General features: G+C 42.2%; 1 protein-coding gene across 6 annotated transcripts in view; it reads left to right on the top strand.

Moving 5' to 3' along the window:
• The first annotated feature begins 938 nt into the window (after positions 1-938).
• The window catches only part of VEGFC (vascular endothelial growth factor C), a 166,369-nt gene continuing 148,961 nt past the window's right edge, over positions 939-18,346 (top strand). For all 6 annotated transcript variants that reach the window (XM_067297925.1, XM_067297927.1, XM_067297926.1 and 3 more), the window contains exon 1: positions 939-1,561. In XM_067297925.1, the coding sequence (XP_067154026.1) occupies positions 1,418-1,561 (144 nt within the window). In that variant the 5' untranslated portion in view covers positions 939-1,417. The remainder of the gene's footprint in view (positions 1,562-18,346) is intronic.

Here is an 18,346-nt window from a genome sequence, read left to right as displayed (position 1 = left end):
TAAATGTGATGCAGAATAATTTGAAAAGCTTTTGTAATTTTTACACAAGTTTCAGCGATGCTGTTCGCATCAAGCAAAAATAATAGTATAGGGAATATAATGCCTTCTTTCACACAGCTGGGATTTGATCAGGCTGCACTTTATTACTGCAATATGCAATTTTCCACTTGTTGTACTTAAAAGGAAAAAGCCAGCATCAACAAAAAACAACAACTTTAGCTTTACTTTTAATCACAGTATCACTGAAAAACATATTTATGCTGTTTTATTTAGGGCTTTGAACTGGGGGAACTTCTGTTCAAAGATGGCTCCAAACTCTCACGGAGAGGAAGACTACAAATAAATAAGGTACTGTTTGGGGTCTACTTCTAACATGCCAAAATCTCTTCTCTGCGATTAAAAAAGCTGCGTGCCTGCTGTACTCGCTCAGATGGAGCAGCCAGCACTGCTCCACAAGTAAGCGATTAGGATTAAGCAGAAATTTTCTTGCGAGGTTGCAGACTTGCTCGGTGTGCGGTTTAACCAGCCGCATGCAGTGGCTGAACCGCTGGATGAAGCAGCGATGAACTTTGCTTTCCCCTCGGGGCTGGGACCCGGAGCTCGCTCTGCTTTGCGGCTCCGCGGCCCGCCGGTGCCTGCCCGCCACCCCGTCCCGGGAGAGCCGCGGGGCGCGCTGCGCCGGCGGCAGCAGGAGGAGGAGGAGGAGGAGGAGGAGGCGGCGGAGGCGGAGGCGGAGGCGGAGGCGGAGGAAGGCCGCCCGCCCGCCCGCCCGCCCGCCCCCTCTGGCCGCCCGGCGGCCCCGCGCAGAGGCGCAGGCAGAGGGCGCTTTCGCCATGCGCGGCCCCCGCGGCCGCCGCGCAGCCCCGGCCGCCGCGCACCCCCCGGCCGCGCTGCCGCTGACAGGCGTCCGGCGAGCGCTCCGCGGCGGCGGGCGGCGCTCCGCGGCGCTGCGCCCCTCTGCGCACCCCTCGGCCTCCGCCGCGGCGCAGCACGCGCTGCGCGGGGAGACCGGAGCTCCCCGGGGGGAGCGTCCGCTCGCTCCCGCTCTGCCTCTCCCTCCTTCCCTTCCCTCCTCCTCCTCCTCTCTGCGCTTTCCACCTCCCCTGCTCCTGAGTGAGCGCAGCCTCGGATGTCCGGTTTCCTGGTGGGTTTTTTACCTGGCAAACTCCGAACAACTTTGGTGAGAATTTGCAAAGCGGCTGGGAAAGTTGGGAACTCCCCTGCAGGCGTCTAGAAGCTGCTGCTGCTGCATCTTCTCCATCCCACGGATTTTACTGCCTTGGATATTGCGAGGGGAGGGAGGGGGGAGACGACAGCACCAGGCGGGGGGAGGAAGAGAAAGAGCCTCATAATTTCGCCTGCATTCATCCAACTGCCCCGTGGCTCCGCTGCGCGCCCGCCCTGCCATCTTTGCACCATGCACTTGCTGGAGGTGCTCTCGCTGGGGTGCTGCCTGGCCGCCGGCGCCGTGCTCCTGGGACCCCGGCAGCCGGCCGCCGCCGCCGCCTACGAGTCCGGCCAGGGCTACTACGAGGAGGAGCCCGACGCGGGGGAGGCAAAGGTACGTCCGTGCCCCGCAGCAGATGCGAGCTCCCTTCTGCGGGCGTGTGCCTGGGAGTCCGTTTGCACGGGCTTCTTGGAAATCCCGTCGAGGAAAATATTTGGGAGAAGCCTGTTGAAATGGGGGCTCTTCAGAAATCCGGGGCTGGGGGGCAGAGGTTTGTTTAAGCAAAAAAAAAAAAAAAAAGTTTCTCGGGTTTCAGGGTTGCTGGAAGGCAGGCTGCAGAGGGAAGAAGTGTGTTTACAAAGAAACGCAATACACCTGATGGGCAGAGGCGGCCCGAGCGCTGTGCTCCCGCCGCGGTCCGGGCGGGTGCTGGGCTGACCGGCGAGAGGTCGCGGCCGCGGCCCCGGCGGCCGCGGCCCCGGCGGCCGCGGCCCCGGCGGCAGCGCCCCGCAGCTCCGGCTGTGCCGCCTTGGCGCTGGCGGCCGCAGCGCTCCCCGGGGGCGGGTCGGGGCGGCACTCGGGGCTGCTTCAGCGAGGGCAGAGCTGCGGGGTCCCAGCAGGGCCGGCGGCTGCGCGCGGTGCCCGCAGCGGGCTCGGCTGCGCAGAGCTGGGCGCTGCTGGAGGACGGGCTGAGCAACGCTTTGAGAAGCAGCTGTGCAGAGGAATGAAGTAGCGAGGGAAACGTGTGGGGGACGATGACAACAAAAAATGAGACTTTCCATTTGTTGAAAAGTCTCTCGGAGTTATTGGAACTTGCAGTGACCTACTGCTGCGTGACAGAGTTTACAGAAGGTGTAACTTGACACTTGCATTTGAAAACTCTGTCCAGACACACAGTTAAGGTTCTACATAAATTCTCAAATTCCGAGTGTATATTAATTTTTCTTTCTGCTGGAAATGTCATAACTTAGAATTCAAGTACCTTTCAACAAACTTTGTGGTTTTGCAGTTCCCAGTATGCTGATGCATAGAAAGGATGCACAGTATATACTTATGTAAGCATGTGATGTTATTAGAAAGACCTTTGATGTCCGAGTTCTATAACAAGTCTTACCCTCATTTAGATGTTCTTAAGATTTGCAGCTTGTCAAAAGCGATCATGACCCAGCTCATTCATTATTCACTGAAGTACAGGGGAAAAAAGTACAAAATGTGTGAATTAAAAATATCACTGTAAACCTAAATAAGTGAAGATTATCAGCTGAACTTTTAATCTGGTTGATGAAATAAGTTTAATATACCTGTGCTGTTGGCTTTACTGAATAAAAGTTTGGGAGACCTTACTGTAATTAAATGGGAAGTCAGACTCAGGTTCTGATAGTGTGCATTAGCTGTAGTTATTTTGGATATTCAAGCTGTTGTAGACCATGTGTAGTCCACAGATTCATGCTTTTCAAATAATATTCTGAACAGAGAAGGTTACTGAAGATATTGTACTCCCTCTTCAAACATTTCAATTAGAGCCTGAATGCTTATATTTTAACATCCTTAATGCTGTAAGTGATATACTGCTTAAATGCTTATCAAGTATTTTGCAAATCTAAATATTTAAAAATAGAAACACAAAATCAATCCAGCTGGTCAATCATTTTATCTTATCATTTAGACTATTTATAAAAATGCAAAACTTAGTAAAAGATAAAAAAATACCTCAACTCTTTCCATACTATGATAGTAAGCCAGTTATTTCCTGAGTGAAATTGGTGTTTGGATTGTAAACCCTCAGAACAGCTTGTGCTGAAAAGGTAGAGAGAATCAAAACTGGAGCATGGTGCATACTTTGTACACTTAAACTGCTGAGGGAGAACAGCTGATAGTAAAGATACTCTCCTAAGTGATGCTGTACGTTTCCATGCACATGCTGTAGACAGTTAGCCTGTTTCTTAAAGAAACCTCAAAGTCTTAGGAGCTGCCGCTGTAGTGCGTTGTGTAGAAGTGCAAGTGTTCCCTGGAAAAAGGGGAACCGTGAGCAAACTGAAGGAAGAAAGGTCAAGTGACTGGGAAGTGAGTGGGTAGCATGTGTTAAGCAATTATGCTAACAAAAAAATGTTGGTGTGCCTGACTAGTGGTGAGTAGTAGTGCGAGATTCGGCATCTGAGCAGGCTTAGTTGTGAGTTACTCTGGTGATTTTTTCTGGAACTGTTTGAGTGAATGAGTGTTGTGCATGTTTGTCCCTGGGATGAGAGAATGTTGAGAAGAATGCCTGGAGTAATTAGAAAGGATTAAATAAGTAAACTGTAAGTAATTAGTTCAAGGAGAATGTGATTATACTGTCAGTAAAAAGTCATCTGCTTGAACTTTCTTAAATCAAATGAAAAATGCATGCTCTCTTGTGTTTATAGATGCTACAGTTTCCCCGTTTTAACCTTCCACCACATATGCCATACTGCTGTGTATTAAACTGATGCGTAAGTGCAGTTCTTACAACTTTGGGGAAAAACTTTTTATACAATATTTTTATTCCTCTTTACTCCTACTTTAATAACTTTTGCTTTAGAAACTTATTCCTAAAAGTGTGGATGAAGTTGGAGGTCCTCCAGCTTAGGAGGAAAAGCTAAGCAGAAAATAATGACTACTACATTTCTATGCAGGTAAGTGCTGTATATTAATCCTAGAGATGTCCTAGAATTTTGCAGCAACTTGGAAGTGTTACAGATATAAATAAATAGTAGTAGTTCTTCATATATAGCTCTTGCAAGGGCATGTGCTGCAGCAAGTGGGTACTGATGAGCTTGTGCAGGAGTGCCCAGTTCTTTTCAGCCTGAGGGTAAAGTTCATTATTTAATAAGATTACAGGGCCCAAATTAATGGTTTTGGGATGAACTGTCTGACCAGTGGAATGGGAATGAAACCTGCTTGTAAACCAACTCCTTAGGATTTCCTGCGTCATGAGGGAGTTCCCCCAAAGTGCAGAGTCCCACGCAGCCAGCACTTACGCTTCTCTCCCTGCCACCTTGGCACAGAGAAGTGCCTGGAGTGCTCTGTGCTTCCTGCAGGTCCTGGCCAGCTGGTAGAAGATGGAGCAGCTGCCAGACTGTTGCAACTTGTGCTGTGGCAGAAAACCAGGGAATTATAATTGGTCGTTGGTTGTCTCTTTCCTTGGGTGGCCTTGCGAGGAAGACAACCTCTTATTGTAGTTCTCCCTTAAGTTAAGGTGGAATAGTGGAATCCCAGCCCCCTTTCCCTGGAGTCCCCACGCTTGGGTGTGCAGCAGTCTCGTCTCTGCGCTCCCTCCCCTGCCACCCAGTGGGGGAGCTGCTGAGTAGCCGCAGCAAGAGAAAACAGCAGCTGCCAACAGGCTTGCATCAGACCTGCTCTTGGGAGTATTATGAAAGGGAGGCAGAAGGGGGGAGATAGAAGTTAATATTTCTTGCTCAACTCTGCAGTAATAGAGGTGGGTTGCATATATCAACCTGAAAACCATTCATTGGGGCTCAGGAAGAAAAGTCCTTTTTTTTTCTTTTTTTCTTTTAATTAAATGCCAAGTTTTTTCTTAATACTGTTTTTTCAAGTGCACAATTTAGAGCCTAGAGGAGTGGACTGGTGTCCAGGTTGCAAATCAGTGATGTTAAAAAGGTAAGATTGAGCAATACAGTGTAGAACTGCTGGAGGAGTGGCTTGATGCTCTCAGCTTCCATGAGCCTACTGAACATAATGACTTTGGTCTGATGAGGCCATATGGGGAGGTCTTGTCTCTAGCACTGGGGAGATGCTGTACAAGTCATTATATTTGCAGTAATATCTGTCAAGAAGGTGAGTTTCCCCCAAGTATGTCAATGTCTTGTGTGTCTGTGTGTGACATTTGAAAACTTCTTTACTTTTTTGTCGCTGATTTGTGTTTCAGAGTGCACCTGTTTGCTCTCTTGAGATATTCATCTAACAAAATTATTCTCTTATAGCCTCTCAAAAATCTGTGGTAACTATCACTCAGTGAAAAGAAAATTGCTGATTTAAGGTACTGACCTGAATTTGTCATAGATGCCAGGATATAATCTTTAGGTTTTTCTTTTCCAAAACACTTGGAGCATTCCTTTTCTTCCCAGGAGAGATAAATGTAACAAGGTTAAACAGAAACTCTTCTAATCAGGAAGGGTGAGCAGATATGTAACATCAATGACTTGAAACTTTAATTCCTATACTATCTGTGAATATTTTAAAAACTCTCGTGATGTATTTACTCTCTGGCTTGTTCTCTACATAGTTTCTGAATAGGGAACATGCAGTGAGCATATACATTGTCTACACAAGAGGTCAAAAAAATCCAAGTCATTCCATGTTGTTTGTTTGTTTTTTGAAAATTTCAAAATGAACTGGAGGGACTGTGCAGGCACTCAGGGCATGAACTAAAATTTTTAGGTTATTGAAATGAAGGTGTGACAGCAGCATGTACCGAGGCTGAATTAATGGTAATATGGTAACAATAGCAGGAATAGGTTATTATGGTAACAATAACAGGAAAGAAGCTAGCAGCACAACTAAGAGGGTTTGCCGTAGTTCATTTTGTTGTGTAGTAAAACCTTTAGGGTTACATGACCATACAAAAGCTGTATTGGTCAATTGTTCCACAGTGGCTAAAGAGGTTTTAAACTATAAATATACAAGAATTCTTCATTTTGTATTAGAATGGGAATGTATTTGCGTGCTATAAAGTTCATCCCTAAAAGCTACAGTGGGGTCTCTTTATGCAGACAGCAATAAACTGCAGAACAGTCTTTGTGCTGTGATTTCGTTTTTGCAATGAAAATGCATGCTCTTGAGCTCCGTTTATCTTAGATGCTATCTTAGCTGAGATATTTTTTTTTTTTAATATCTGATGTAATCATAAAATGCTGCTGGTTGATGGCTAATGGATTTTAAATGCTGCTAGTGTGGGAGTCAGAGGAAAGCAGCAGTGTCAGTTTCTCGGCATTTTTTTTCCTTTCGCTGTAGAGTCTCAAACCCACCAGTTCAATGGCCACCTCCAAGTTTATGAAGTGTGCCTTACTCTGTGTCTTGATGCTACATGCACTGGTAAGAGATGAGGCTAGGTTTTCCACTCCAGAAAATAGTCGTGCTCTAGCATAAACCTCATTCCCAGTAATCAAGCAGTGCTAAACTGAGCAGGTAGGGTGAATGTTATTTTTCTGCTATTACTAAGTTTTGTCTGTTGCAACTTTCCTTTTTATACATGTAGGTATTCTTTTCAAAAACACACGCACATGCCATCTCTTTCTAGATGAATGATTTGTGTCAAATATAACTGGATGAGTGTAAGTAATATAATAAGACCCATTATGAAGACTAAATTAAGTAATATTTCTGCAAGCAAAATTGTTAACCTTTGCTGGCCTTTTGTGTGAGCAGCATACAATGTTAAGCTCTAAGAGCTCATGGCTCTTTCCAGCTCTTGGTGTAAGTATGTGCATTCCTGGGTGTCTTGTGTAAGCACACTTGTATGTCTGTGGGGGATTTCACAGGATTGCTGCTGACAAATAGCTGCATTTCTGAAGGTTCTAAAAAAGCTTTGGGGATTATTTTAACTAACTGCAGTATTTAGAGGCTGACATAAACATCCCTTCAAAAATACGTTTTTTAAATGTTTTGGACTCATGCATGTTCTTCAAGGATGTGTCCACTCATTTGAGTAAAAATAAACGAGGACTTGCTCTTTTAGCTGTTGTAGTGGTGGTAATAATCACCTTCCATTGATACACTGCATCCAGAACAGGAAGTCTGTCTAGAACCTCATGTTCAGCTGCTGCTTTTTTGAATGTGGTCAGTGATTCATTATAACCAAATGCTTGGAGCAAAGGAGATCCATATGAAGTCAGACTGGTATTCTATCAAGTTTAATATCCTAGTTTAATGTAAAAAATGTGCTACAGCTGTTTGTAGAATGAATTATAAGAAATTCCAAGAAAGGTTGTTTTTTGAAAGATGTAAGCACTTTCAAAGTCTTAAGTTGCTCCTTAAGATTTTTGGTGTTTGGTAAAGTCTTGAATTTTGTTTAGTGAGTAGGGTAAGTACAACTGTGTTCATTATCTATTATAAACATTTAATACTTTTTTTTTTAATTCTACCCTGCTTTTGACCTCAGTGATATGTAGTACCAAATTCTCTTCCAAGCATATATGCTTCTGCTTCAAAAGCACTATTGGCTGCATGAATTGCAACATAATTTTAAATTACAGCATGATAGCTTGGAAGGCGGGGAGGAGTGTTGTTTGTTGAATTCTTACTTTGTATGAGTTTGACAACTTGTTTTCCTAGTATTAAGAAGTTATTTTGTGTTTGCCTGGCACCAAAATTTTCTCTGATGACTTAATATTTATGTTTTGTTGTATTTTTCCCCTTTGCTGCATTTCAGATTTTAGTTAGGAAATAGCTAAACTGTAAGTCATTTACTCTTTCACTATAATCATTATAACTTAATTTCTCTAGCTCTTTATGCACTTTTTTTCTTTTGAAATTTCCTCTGATTTGTCTAAGATGGCTCTAACTCCTTACAAATATTTGAAGACTGCAGTTGCCAGTGGAATGAATGAGTATTTTGTGAAGATCCTCCTATTTAGCACTGTAGTCAAGAGGAATGGAGTTATTTAAGAGGGAAAAAAAGTACAGGAAAACACTTTTGGAAAGTTTTCGTGGGGCAAAGGGAAAGTGTAGCTTGTAGATTGTGACTACACAATACTCTTCCATGAGGAGCGTGACTTCTGTGTTTGGGTTCCTGGACTTACTTGCTGAGGCAATGCATCTTCTTTTCCTATACAAAATTTTGGGAATTCTGATTGTGGTTAACTTCAATGTAAAATGATTAATTGTGTAAGTTAGTTACATTAATTACATGATATTGCAGTCACCCTGCTCCCTGTAGTGTTCCATACTGTTTACATATGGCTTGGCCTACTCTGTGTACCATCCAATCCTGGCAATTTCCAAATAACCTGAGGTGCTGATCTCGGGAATGCAGCTTAAAATCTGTTTGAGGTGTTTTACAGCATGTTCCTCATAGAAAAGAGTAGGGTGTTTTATCCTGGGCAAGGAAAAAATACTGGCAAAGAGCTTAGCAAGTTCTTGGAGGACACCAGAAGGCTCTTGGGGGCAGGGAGCATTGGTATTTTTCTCTGGTATCACAGATGTGGCATCCCCTGTGTTACTCCAACTTGCTTGTGGCTGCATTGTGAAACAACAGGTATTACAGGAATCTGATGTCATCTGTGTGTCCAAAAGCAAAATCCTTTATACTATCAGATGGTTTCACTCTTTGATTCTTCTTATCCCAGGATTATTCTCAGTTCACAAGGGGCAAAGGAATACAGCTGAGAGGAGTGTTTTGTAGAACAATGCTAGTGTTTGGCTATGTCCTCATTTTTTCCAAAGGCGGTTGTAGCCCCCTCAGCCCCCACAACTGCCAGAGTGAAAAATTTCAGGACTTGTTATAAAGAATGTCAGAAAAAGGAGATAGGCTATTGGAGGTCAATCAGGAGAAGTAAAAACAGTCTTGCTGTCCTTCAGCTTTCTCCTAATGCAAATTCAGCAGGCCAAGTGTATTTAGGTGGACTGCTCCAGCTGTCCAGAAAATAGATGCCTCAACAGTGAAAAATATTTAAAGAACCAAAAGGGGAAACCAGCCAAATGAAACTTCACACATTAGCTGCTCTCTATTTATTCATGTTTGCCTAGAAAATGAAGTAGGGGTTTTTGTTTTGCATTTGTTTTTTGGTGTTTTTTTTTCAATTTGGCTAAGAGGGATGCATCTGGTAAGTAACCTCTGAAGTCTGCTCAGGAAACCTTATCATTAGAAAAACAAATAGCAGCAACTGTAGAGATTGAAGTATTTATTACTTCCAGATCAAATGTTAATTTTGGAGGGTTGTATTATAATTCTTATTCAAGTAAGATCCATTCATCCCTTTCGAGATAGGTGTCTAATGCTCATTACCCTCTAAGTATGGGATCCATATAAACAGTCGTGTGAAGAAAAATTGGTAGTTGTTGTTGGAGATGAGCTGTTTGCAAATGTTCTGAGATTTGTGTCCTGCTCTGCTAATTGGGATTGTGATCTTATGGGACTCTTGCTGATGAAGCAGTCTGAGTGCAGTGTGCCTGAGATCCCCTTCATGGGCCCCTCTGAGACCTGAGCAGGCTCAAATGGACAACGCTGTGAACCTGTTCTCCTGTTCAAGGAGCTCATATAAATCAAGAGTGGGATCTGTGGACTTAGATTTACACTTAAGTGCAATGCTCTAAGAAAGCTCCAGGAGTTGAGCTCCAGGAATTGTCTGTGTAGGTGGTCTCAACTTGTGCTATATACAAATGAAAGAAACTTAACCTGGATGAAAAATTTCCAAGTAGTTCAAAATGTAAGAAAAGCTTTGGAACTGAAGGAAACTTAAAAGAAAAAAGGTTGTTCAGGCATGTTTTTTCCTTTCTTTCTTTCTTTCTCTCTCTCCCTCTCTTTTTTTTTTTTTTTTTTGTAGCACTTCTTGCCACTTGCATGTCATATATATTATTTAAGTTCTCAATATTTCTTTGAAATTTTTTTCCTTTGGAACTCTGTAAATTCAACACAGTCTTGACCTGTCATTCTTGCTGACTAATGGTCATTAACTATTGCAAACTATGTGACAGCTTTGTGGCTGTTGTAAACAGGAGACAAGGATGATACCACCAAATTAGGTTTCACTGTAAGTCAAAGAAAGCATTTGTATTTTGTGCTACAGGATAGTTTGTTATTTGATGCAATACTGATGACAAAATCTCTGTTTGCATTCTCACTATTATTTAGAGAACAACACTCCTATTTCTTGTGGGGAGCTGGGAGGGGTAGAATTTACTTTTTGACATAATGCAGAAGAGGAAAAATATGTAACATCAATCACTTCAGTTACATTTGTTTGTATCTGGCAGCTGATACACTTGATAGAAACTCAAATTGCATGTAAATGTAATAGTACCAAGACTCCTTGATGCAAACTAAATATATCATTTTTTATAGAATTGCTACCTATGGTTAGATTCAAAGTGTAATTAACTGCCTGAGGAAACTAAGAAATACTTGTGAGCTAGCGTCTCATTGACATTTGTCTCTTGCCTCTGGACAGATGTTTCCAAATTAAAGCAGAGCCTACAACTTCCTCCCTACCCCACCCCCTCCCCAGCAAATCTTGCGTAACAGAGGCAGTGTGCTGCTGTGGTATGAACGTGACTGTTCACTTTGTGTTTCATTTTATTCATGTATGTCAAGGCACTCTTGTCAAGATTTCAATTTCTCTTTGCAGTAAGGAATTCATTTTTTATTTTCCTTTATATCATTAATATTTAAATATTCTGTGATTTGGAGGAAACAAGATAATCTTGTACATAATCATCAGGCTTTTACTCTTGAATCTTGGTAGCTTCACTAAACATAAAGTGTTTTTCCAGGAAGGAAGATAACCATGGACTCTTATTTTGTATTTCCACTTGGGTGTGTTTCTGGCTGGCTAGAGAAGAAACAAACATCAGCTTCATTTAAAAATACCAAGAATCCTGTTGTGCAGGGTACAGCTTTTTGGAGAACATTAGCAGCCTTTAAATCTTCCGCTGACATGACTGAGTATTTTGGATATTGTCCTGTCTCCTTTCTGAAGTTTCATGGCCTTTCATGGAGGTTTTATCTAAAGTGTCAGGTAGCAAAAGCCAATAGAGAAGAAGGTCAAAACCAAATTCTCTGAAGGTCTCCTTATTGTTTGCTGGAGTGTTAGTAGCGCTGAGTTTAAGTGACCTCTGCCTTGTGTTCCCAGGTGTACCCATGACACAAGAGTGTGCTCTGTTGAATGTGCAGTTCAGAAAGGTGTGGGCTCTCTTTGCTGCTCAGCAAAGCCCAGCAGCTGGTCAGCTCCTGGCAGGCTCGATGTGATGCCTCCTGCCTCTCGGGAATGCCACATTATTAATGTTGGGCACACAAGATGGTCTGGAGTTCCTTTTAGGAGGGGACTCGCAGTGCCTACTCTGAGGTAGGTGGGCTTGGTAAACAGTCTGAACTCAAAATAAGATTAAGCTGCCTTAAAACGGCAAATTGAGTTATAAAGCTATGTCTCTCGAGACCAGACCACTTGAGTAATGTAGCCTGTACGACTAAAAGGCATGGATAACAATGAGTGAAAAAATGCTTTATATTTCTTGCCCAGTAATAGCTGCCTGTTTCTCCCTGATCATCAGCTGTCAAAATGATCAGGATCTTTGTTAAGATTAATGAGAACTCTGTTTCTTCTTTCCTTCTTCAGATGACTGGGCTAGCAAGTGATCAAATCACTAAAAACAAATGAAAAGAGTAAAGAGCTCTAGAGGAGTTCTGAGTCCTTTCTTCTCCCAAGTACCTGTGGACAGACTGATAAGGCAGTAGAAGTACATTGAACTCTGATCTTGCAGCGGAAAGTAGGTGGGGTGAGAAAGGAAGGAACAGTGAAGGATTTTTAGAGGACCATTCTTCAAAGGAAGGAAGAATTAAGCTGTTGGGTTTTGTTTGTCTGTTTGTTTTTCCCCTCCATGCAACAGGCAGAACTAAAGAGTTAGGCAAGCCCCAAGTTGAATAGTCATTATTAATCTGGTTTAACAGCATAAAAAGGCTCTTTGTAGCAACCAACCTCTTTGAATATCTTAGCATAGCCAAAGATTTCAGAGAAATAATGAATTTTTCAAATCCTGATCTCTCATGACAGATGCAAGATCTGTATTTTTCTCTTGATCCTTTAAGTAGCTGCTTTACTCCACGATTAGTAAGCTTATGATATTTGTTTTGAATATTGAAGTAACATAAGAGTAGAAAAATTGCTGTACCTGGTCAGACCAAACACTTGGTTTGCCCTCTATACCATTTCCAACAATATCCTGCAGATAGGGATCTTCTTGTGCAGCTCCTGCTGCAGAGCCTCTAATCCCACTTGTGCCCCAGATGTGGCAGAGGGTAACTTGGAGAGTGCTTTTATTGTTGGAGACCTCATGAAGAGCAACTATCTGCCACGTTTCCCCCTCCCAGTTTGCCGCAGGTGAAGGCTGCCTTTTAGCTGTGGGCATATCCTGCAGGAGGACAGCACCCACTGAATGCTGACCTCAGTTCCTTCTCAGACCTCTGACCTGTGAACTTTCCCGCCCGACCCCTGTGCGTCACTTGTGCAGGCTGCACAACATCCCGCTGATTTGTCTCCAAACCATCCCATGGAAACCGCTCTGCAGATTTATACTCCAGTTGCTTCATTTCTTCAACCTTGTATCCCATAGTCTAAGTTTAGGAGAAACCCTGAAATGCAGGTGTGTGAGTAGGTACCTGGTGCTAGTTTCATAGCCAATGGAGACTTAAGTTGGAAAATTCACAGAAGAGCAGGCACGGGGGTGTTAACAGGGTCCACTGGCTCATGGTTTCTGTAGTGAGTGGGCAACCATGGCAACATGCACCTGGCTGCAGCCACTCTTCTGGCTCTTCCAGTACCTCTTAGTTAGTTTTTGGCTGCACTGTTTCTCTTTCCTTTTTATTTATGCCCTTACCATCCAAGGCTCTGCCAAATTACAGGACCTCCTTGACAACCTCCTCCTGAGTACAAGAAGTAGAAAGTGTCACTACATGCTTGCAGGCTGTTGGCAGCAGAGCAGCTCGTGGACTTCTGAGCCTTAAATGAGGAATTGGGGCTGGGGGGGTGGGGGTTGCTTTATTTTATTTAATAGCCTTCAGGTGACTTTTCTTCTGTGAACTATCCAGGTGCTTTTTGAACCCAGAGAAGCTTTTCAGGCATCAACACCCGTCTGTATCAAGAAGTTTGGCTGTAGTGGATGTTCTGCTTGCAAACACACGCGTGTGCACGCACAAAGAACCATTCCTTCTGTTTGTCCTGAGCCTGACACCTGCTAGTTTTGTGTGAAACTCCCTTTGCTCTTGCACAGGAAAAGACAGGCACCAATCCTTTCCATGCCACTTGTGGTTTTATTGAATTCCCTTCTCAACGATTTTTTTCCAGGCTAAAGATCCTTAGTTTATTTAGCCCATTTTTTGTATTGAAACTGTTATTTACCTTTGATCAATCTGCTTACCTTTCTTGGTTCTTCTCTTTGAGACTGAAGCAAGGAGAAGGGAGAGCCAGGACAGCACACAGTATTCCAGATGTGGGACAGCATTGATACATATAGGGAAATGATGATGTTTTGGTCTCTCTTCCCTAGTAATTCCACTTATTTACTTTCAAAGTGTTGCTTGCTTGGAGAGTAACATGCCAGACATGAGTATGATTAAAGTGTCTCTTTTAAAGAACTGCCCACATTTATACTGAAGAATTGGATGAGGGAGAGCACTTCAAATTATTACTGCTTCCTCAAAATTCACATAAAAGCTGTTCTCAGAGAGGCCTGTTTCAAGATGATGTATGATTATTTAACCTCTGTGTTCATTATGCTCTGAATGTGTTTTTCTGCCTGCCACATGTGCACAGTGAGAGATTTAATGGGACTAGCTATCTTCTGAGTTATAAACCATGAGTTGTATATTTAACATCTTTAATGATTTTTGAGGGATGAGATACTGTGTTCTCAAAGTAATCTGTGAAATATGCCAGTAAACTTGTAATGCTTGTTTATACCTATTAAAAATAGGATGTTACTATAGGGTAAGATTTGTGAGAGCTTGGTTATGTAACTGTTGCATATGACTAAACATACTTATTAGGAGCCTACCTATAGTTGCAAAGTTTTAGATACACAACAAACCTAGCTTAAAGCATGAGAATATAAGAAAAGCCTTACTAGGTCAGACTAGTGTTTTGCCTCTGACAGTGTCAGTAGCACACCTTATGTAGGGAGAACATACGACCTTGGTCGCTTTCTGAAGTTTTTTCCTCTCATACTCTCCCAATATCCACTGTTGGATTAAGGGTATCGGAGGACACATCCCTGCCTTTTCCCTTCAGTATCTGTTTATGGACCTCTTGTCCATGGACTTGTCTAGTCTGTTTTTGAACACACCATGAACAGTTAGTAGATTCTGAGCTACTTCATGTCAGGGCAGCTTGGGTACAACAGAGCTTCTGTGGTTTAAAAGTGACCTGCAAAATCTGTAAAGACTTTTTCTACAGTTAATATTCTCTGCTATTCTCTTTGAGTCTTATGTATAACATAGACACAAAAGTTATTTTCAGCAGTTAGAAAATAAAATTAACTACTTATTTTGGGATCTGGGCTATATGTCCTGAAACTCTCAAAGACCAAACTAAAGAAAGAACATATTCATGTTACTTTATTTTTACATCCTATTTTTTAAGCATATGCAAATGCATATAGTGTTTTGGCCAGTCATATGGACTGCGTTCAACGCCCCCCCCCGCTTTCTGGATGTCATTTGGGCAAGATGCTGATAGCAGTAAGAGGCTATTTTTAGGGTCATCCTTTTGTCATTTATTACTTACACATTGTCTTTTTAATTGCTTTCTGCCTGTGGTTTCGACAGCTGTGGGCAGTGCTTTCCTATGGGCCAGGATCAAAATTTGGACCTCTGCTGAAATGCTCAAGGTGACTGAAATCTTTATTGCAAAGTTTGTTTGTAGGAAATTCCATATTCCAAATACTATGTGATGAACACAACTGCCATACGCTGAGTATAGGAATCTTATTGTGCTCTTGATGCCCTACTCCATAGAAAAGTATAGGAAGGTTTTCAGGAATATTTAGAGGAGGAAGATGATGGAGTTGAGTCCCAAACATAGCTGCTATTCTCCTCCTACCATCAAGGGAAACTTTTCAGCTAAGGGTTGTATGAATATGAACTTTTGCAGGCTTCCCAGTGTTTTTTCTTTGTTCAGGGTTCTAGGACATCTTTCCACTCTGTCACTGGAGAAGTACCATGTGCTGCTCTGTCTGAGGAATTCGGGCATCTTGTTAGGGCCCCCTTGAGGTGCATATGTGTAAATCCATGTGATCATCTTTTAGATATTGTCTAACAAATGATATGTTGAATAAAATTCAAGTTAGTTTTCTCTGGATAATCATCGGGTTCTAAATATTTTTTTTGTTCCCTGCTTGTGCCAGTCTATTGGATTCTGCTATTGTTTAGCATATTCTTTATTAGAACTGTGAAAATTATATATAGAATGGTAGCTTTGATTTAAATCTTTTCCCCTCTATAAATAATGTGTACAGTGAATTCCTCAAAATCTCAATTATAGTCCTTATCATACAGTCCCTAGCTTATAGACTAACTCCGTCTCTTGGACATGCTCTTATAAAGACTTATATTTTTATAATCACTGTATATTTTTAACATTTGAACTGCCTAATGAGGGAAGCTATAAAATTCAAAGCTTATTCTGAGGCATAGTAGGGTGTATTCATTAGCTAACTGATTTCATTTGAATGGGGTTTCCCTTTCATTTTATGAGTAACAGTGCAGTCTTGGGGGATTTAAAGTAAAGACATAAAGCTTTACTAAGGTGTTCAGTTGGCTACTTATCTTATCATAGAACTTCCACTGATAGCTGAGTAGTAATATTGAAAGAAAAATGGAATTACAAAACAGTGGTTTTGGTAATCATTAAAATGACTGAATTTCATGCAAAACTACTCTTATATTGCTTACCTACTATCCAATATCCTTTTATAAAATCAGAATTATTTTGTAACCTGTGTCCAGACATTCTGAAATGGAAATGCTTTAGCCAGATCACATTACTGACTTCAAAGTATTCTAGGGAATAAAAACCCAGGCTGTCTCTGCTCAGTGTGAGAAGTTTCCACCATCCTCTTCGGGGATGATTGCTCTATTTCATTCCAGACCGTGGCAGAGCTGTACCTGGAAAAGACGGATAAAGTTGTTGTTTATTGAAATTGCATTATTTTTACGTAAGAGCATGGCTGTGTAAACTGTAATACTGGAAAAAAAAAAAAAAAAAAAGCTGAGAGGGACAGCAAGCTGTAGCTTTAGGCTTGTCCTTCATGCCTATGTTCTTCAGTAGCTCCTGTGTTTTAAATGTACTTCCCCTTCCAGTTCCATGCTGCTTTCTTTACTACTTGTTTCTCATCTTCTTTGAACCATGATTTGATATGATCTCTCCCTTTTCCTTCCTGCCCTTACCCATCGTTCTAGCCTTTAATTGCCCCTTTTCTTGCAAATAACTGGCAACTAAGCTGCACCAAGCTGTCACAACTCTTCTCTCGCTTTCCTTTGGCTCTTTGTCTCTGCAAATTCAGTCCCTACCCTGGTCCCCATTCAGCCTCTCTCTCCTCTCTCCCCCCTCTCCCCTACTAGCTTCAAATCACAGCATTCTTTCCCTACTTCTCCCACTCTTTTCTCTCAGGTCCAAGTTTCAGTTGCAAACTCTAGCTCTGTTCCCTCTCCCAGTTTCCTTCCTTTTTTTCTCATCTTCCTTTCAGGGCAGAATGTTTGAGCCTCTTTCTGTTTTCTGTTCCTTTACACTCAGCTTTCTGCTTTTTAGCTGTCCACTCTGGAGTCGCTGAGAGTACAAGAGAGAAAAATCTCACTGCTGTCATTTTAGAGCCTGCTGTAGACCTAAGCTATACCGCACAGAAAGTCTTGTTCAGCAGCTTCAGTGGAAGCATGTTGATTATTGCTTAAACCTTTGGGGGTTTTAGAGGAGAGATCTGCCAAAGACTCCACGGGAAATTCATGAACTATAATGTTTGAAAACTTATTCATTGCGCAAATTTTGATGAAGATGATAAAGTATGCACCCGAGGCACCCTCTGTTTTTCTTTTTATTCCCTATCATTCCAAATCATACTTTCCTGTCAGTTTAAGGTGCTACAAATCTTGGAAGAGGAGACTGCACAATTTTAAAGTGGACAAAAAACAGGCTTTAGGACAGTGGAAAATTGAGCTGCAGGTTAAAGTCTGTCAAAATCTTTGAATAAACAGCTGGAAATAAGGTCTTACAAGTGGAAAAATTATGCCAGTTCCAGCTGAAGTTAACAGCTCAAACCAGTGTAGTTTGGTACTGCTAGCCAAAGCAGTGTTCCTATCACCCAGGTTGCGTATTTGTCCCCTGCACAGTCTCTTCCAGAGTGTCTGGATTAGGAACTGGGGATCTGCATGGGGAATTGAATCAGGAAAGTGATCTGGACAAACACTTGAGTGGGGAGATGTTATGGCGGAGGACTGCTTGGATTGACTGGTCTTTCGATCTGGTTTACCTCTTGGCTTCACAAATGCTTGTTTCTTCATAGGGGAGAAAGTAGTGTGACGACAGGAATCAACAGCTGGGAGTAGGCAGGGTAGAGGATTTCCTTTTTTTGGTGGCAGTGCTAGCATAGGGCACTTACCTATAACTTAGGATAACAGTGGGGCTGTTAACTCTGCTGTGATGGCCTATTTTCTTTTTGCTTTGCAACATAACATGAAAAAATAGCCTTAGAGCAGAAAACGTCTTGAAGAAGGCAGCAATCCTTTGGAAAATGTCTGTGATGACTGGTTCGATGCATCTCACTTGATCTGCTTAAAGGTTAAGTAACTGATTTAAGCTAATTATCTGGACTCCTTTTATAATTAGAAGAGAGAGAAGGGCACCTCCAGGGAAGAAATGAGACTACCTCATCAGCCACAGTTTCCAGATTTTTTTCACAGTTTTCAAGTTTTGGAAGTTTTAATTTTTAAGTGGGCATATTGATGTGCATGGGGGTTAAATGCAATAACTGCGTGTGTGTGAGTGTGTGCGCATATGTATGTATGTGTATATATCTTATGTAACTAGAGCAGCTCTTTTCAGTTGCATTTGCTATTTTCCCATGTTGACTTTGCTGAACAAGAAATTGCTGAAGGATTTTCTGAAGTATCTGAAGTGTTTCTGTCCTCAGACCAAGATTGAAAGGTTAGATACTGTACTGAAT

This window comes from Apteryx mantelli, chromosome 5 (genome assembly GCF_036417845.1).
Source record: "Apteryx mantelli isolate bAptMan1 chromosome 5, bAptMan1.hap1, whole genome shotgun sequence".
In the NCBI taxonomy this organism is placed as follows: domain Eukaryota; kingdom Metazoa; phylum Chordata; class Aves; order Apterygiformes; family Apterygidae; genus Apteryx; species Apteryx mantelli.
This window is presented reverse-complemented; position numbering and strand designations above follow the sequence as displayed.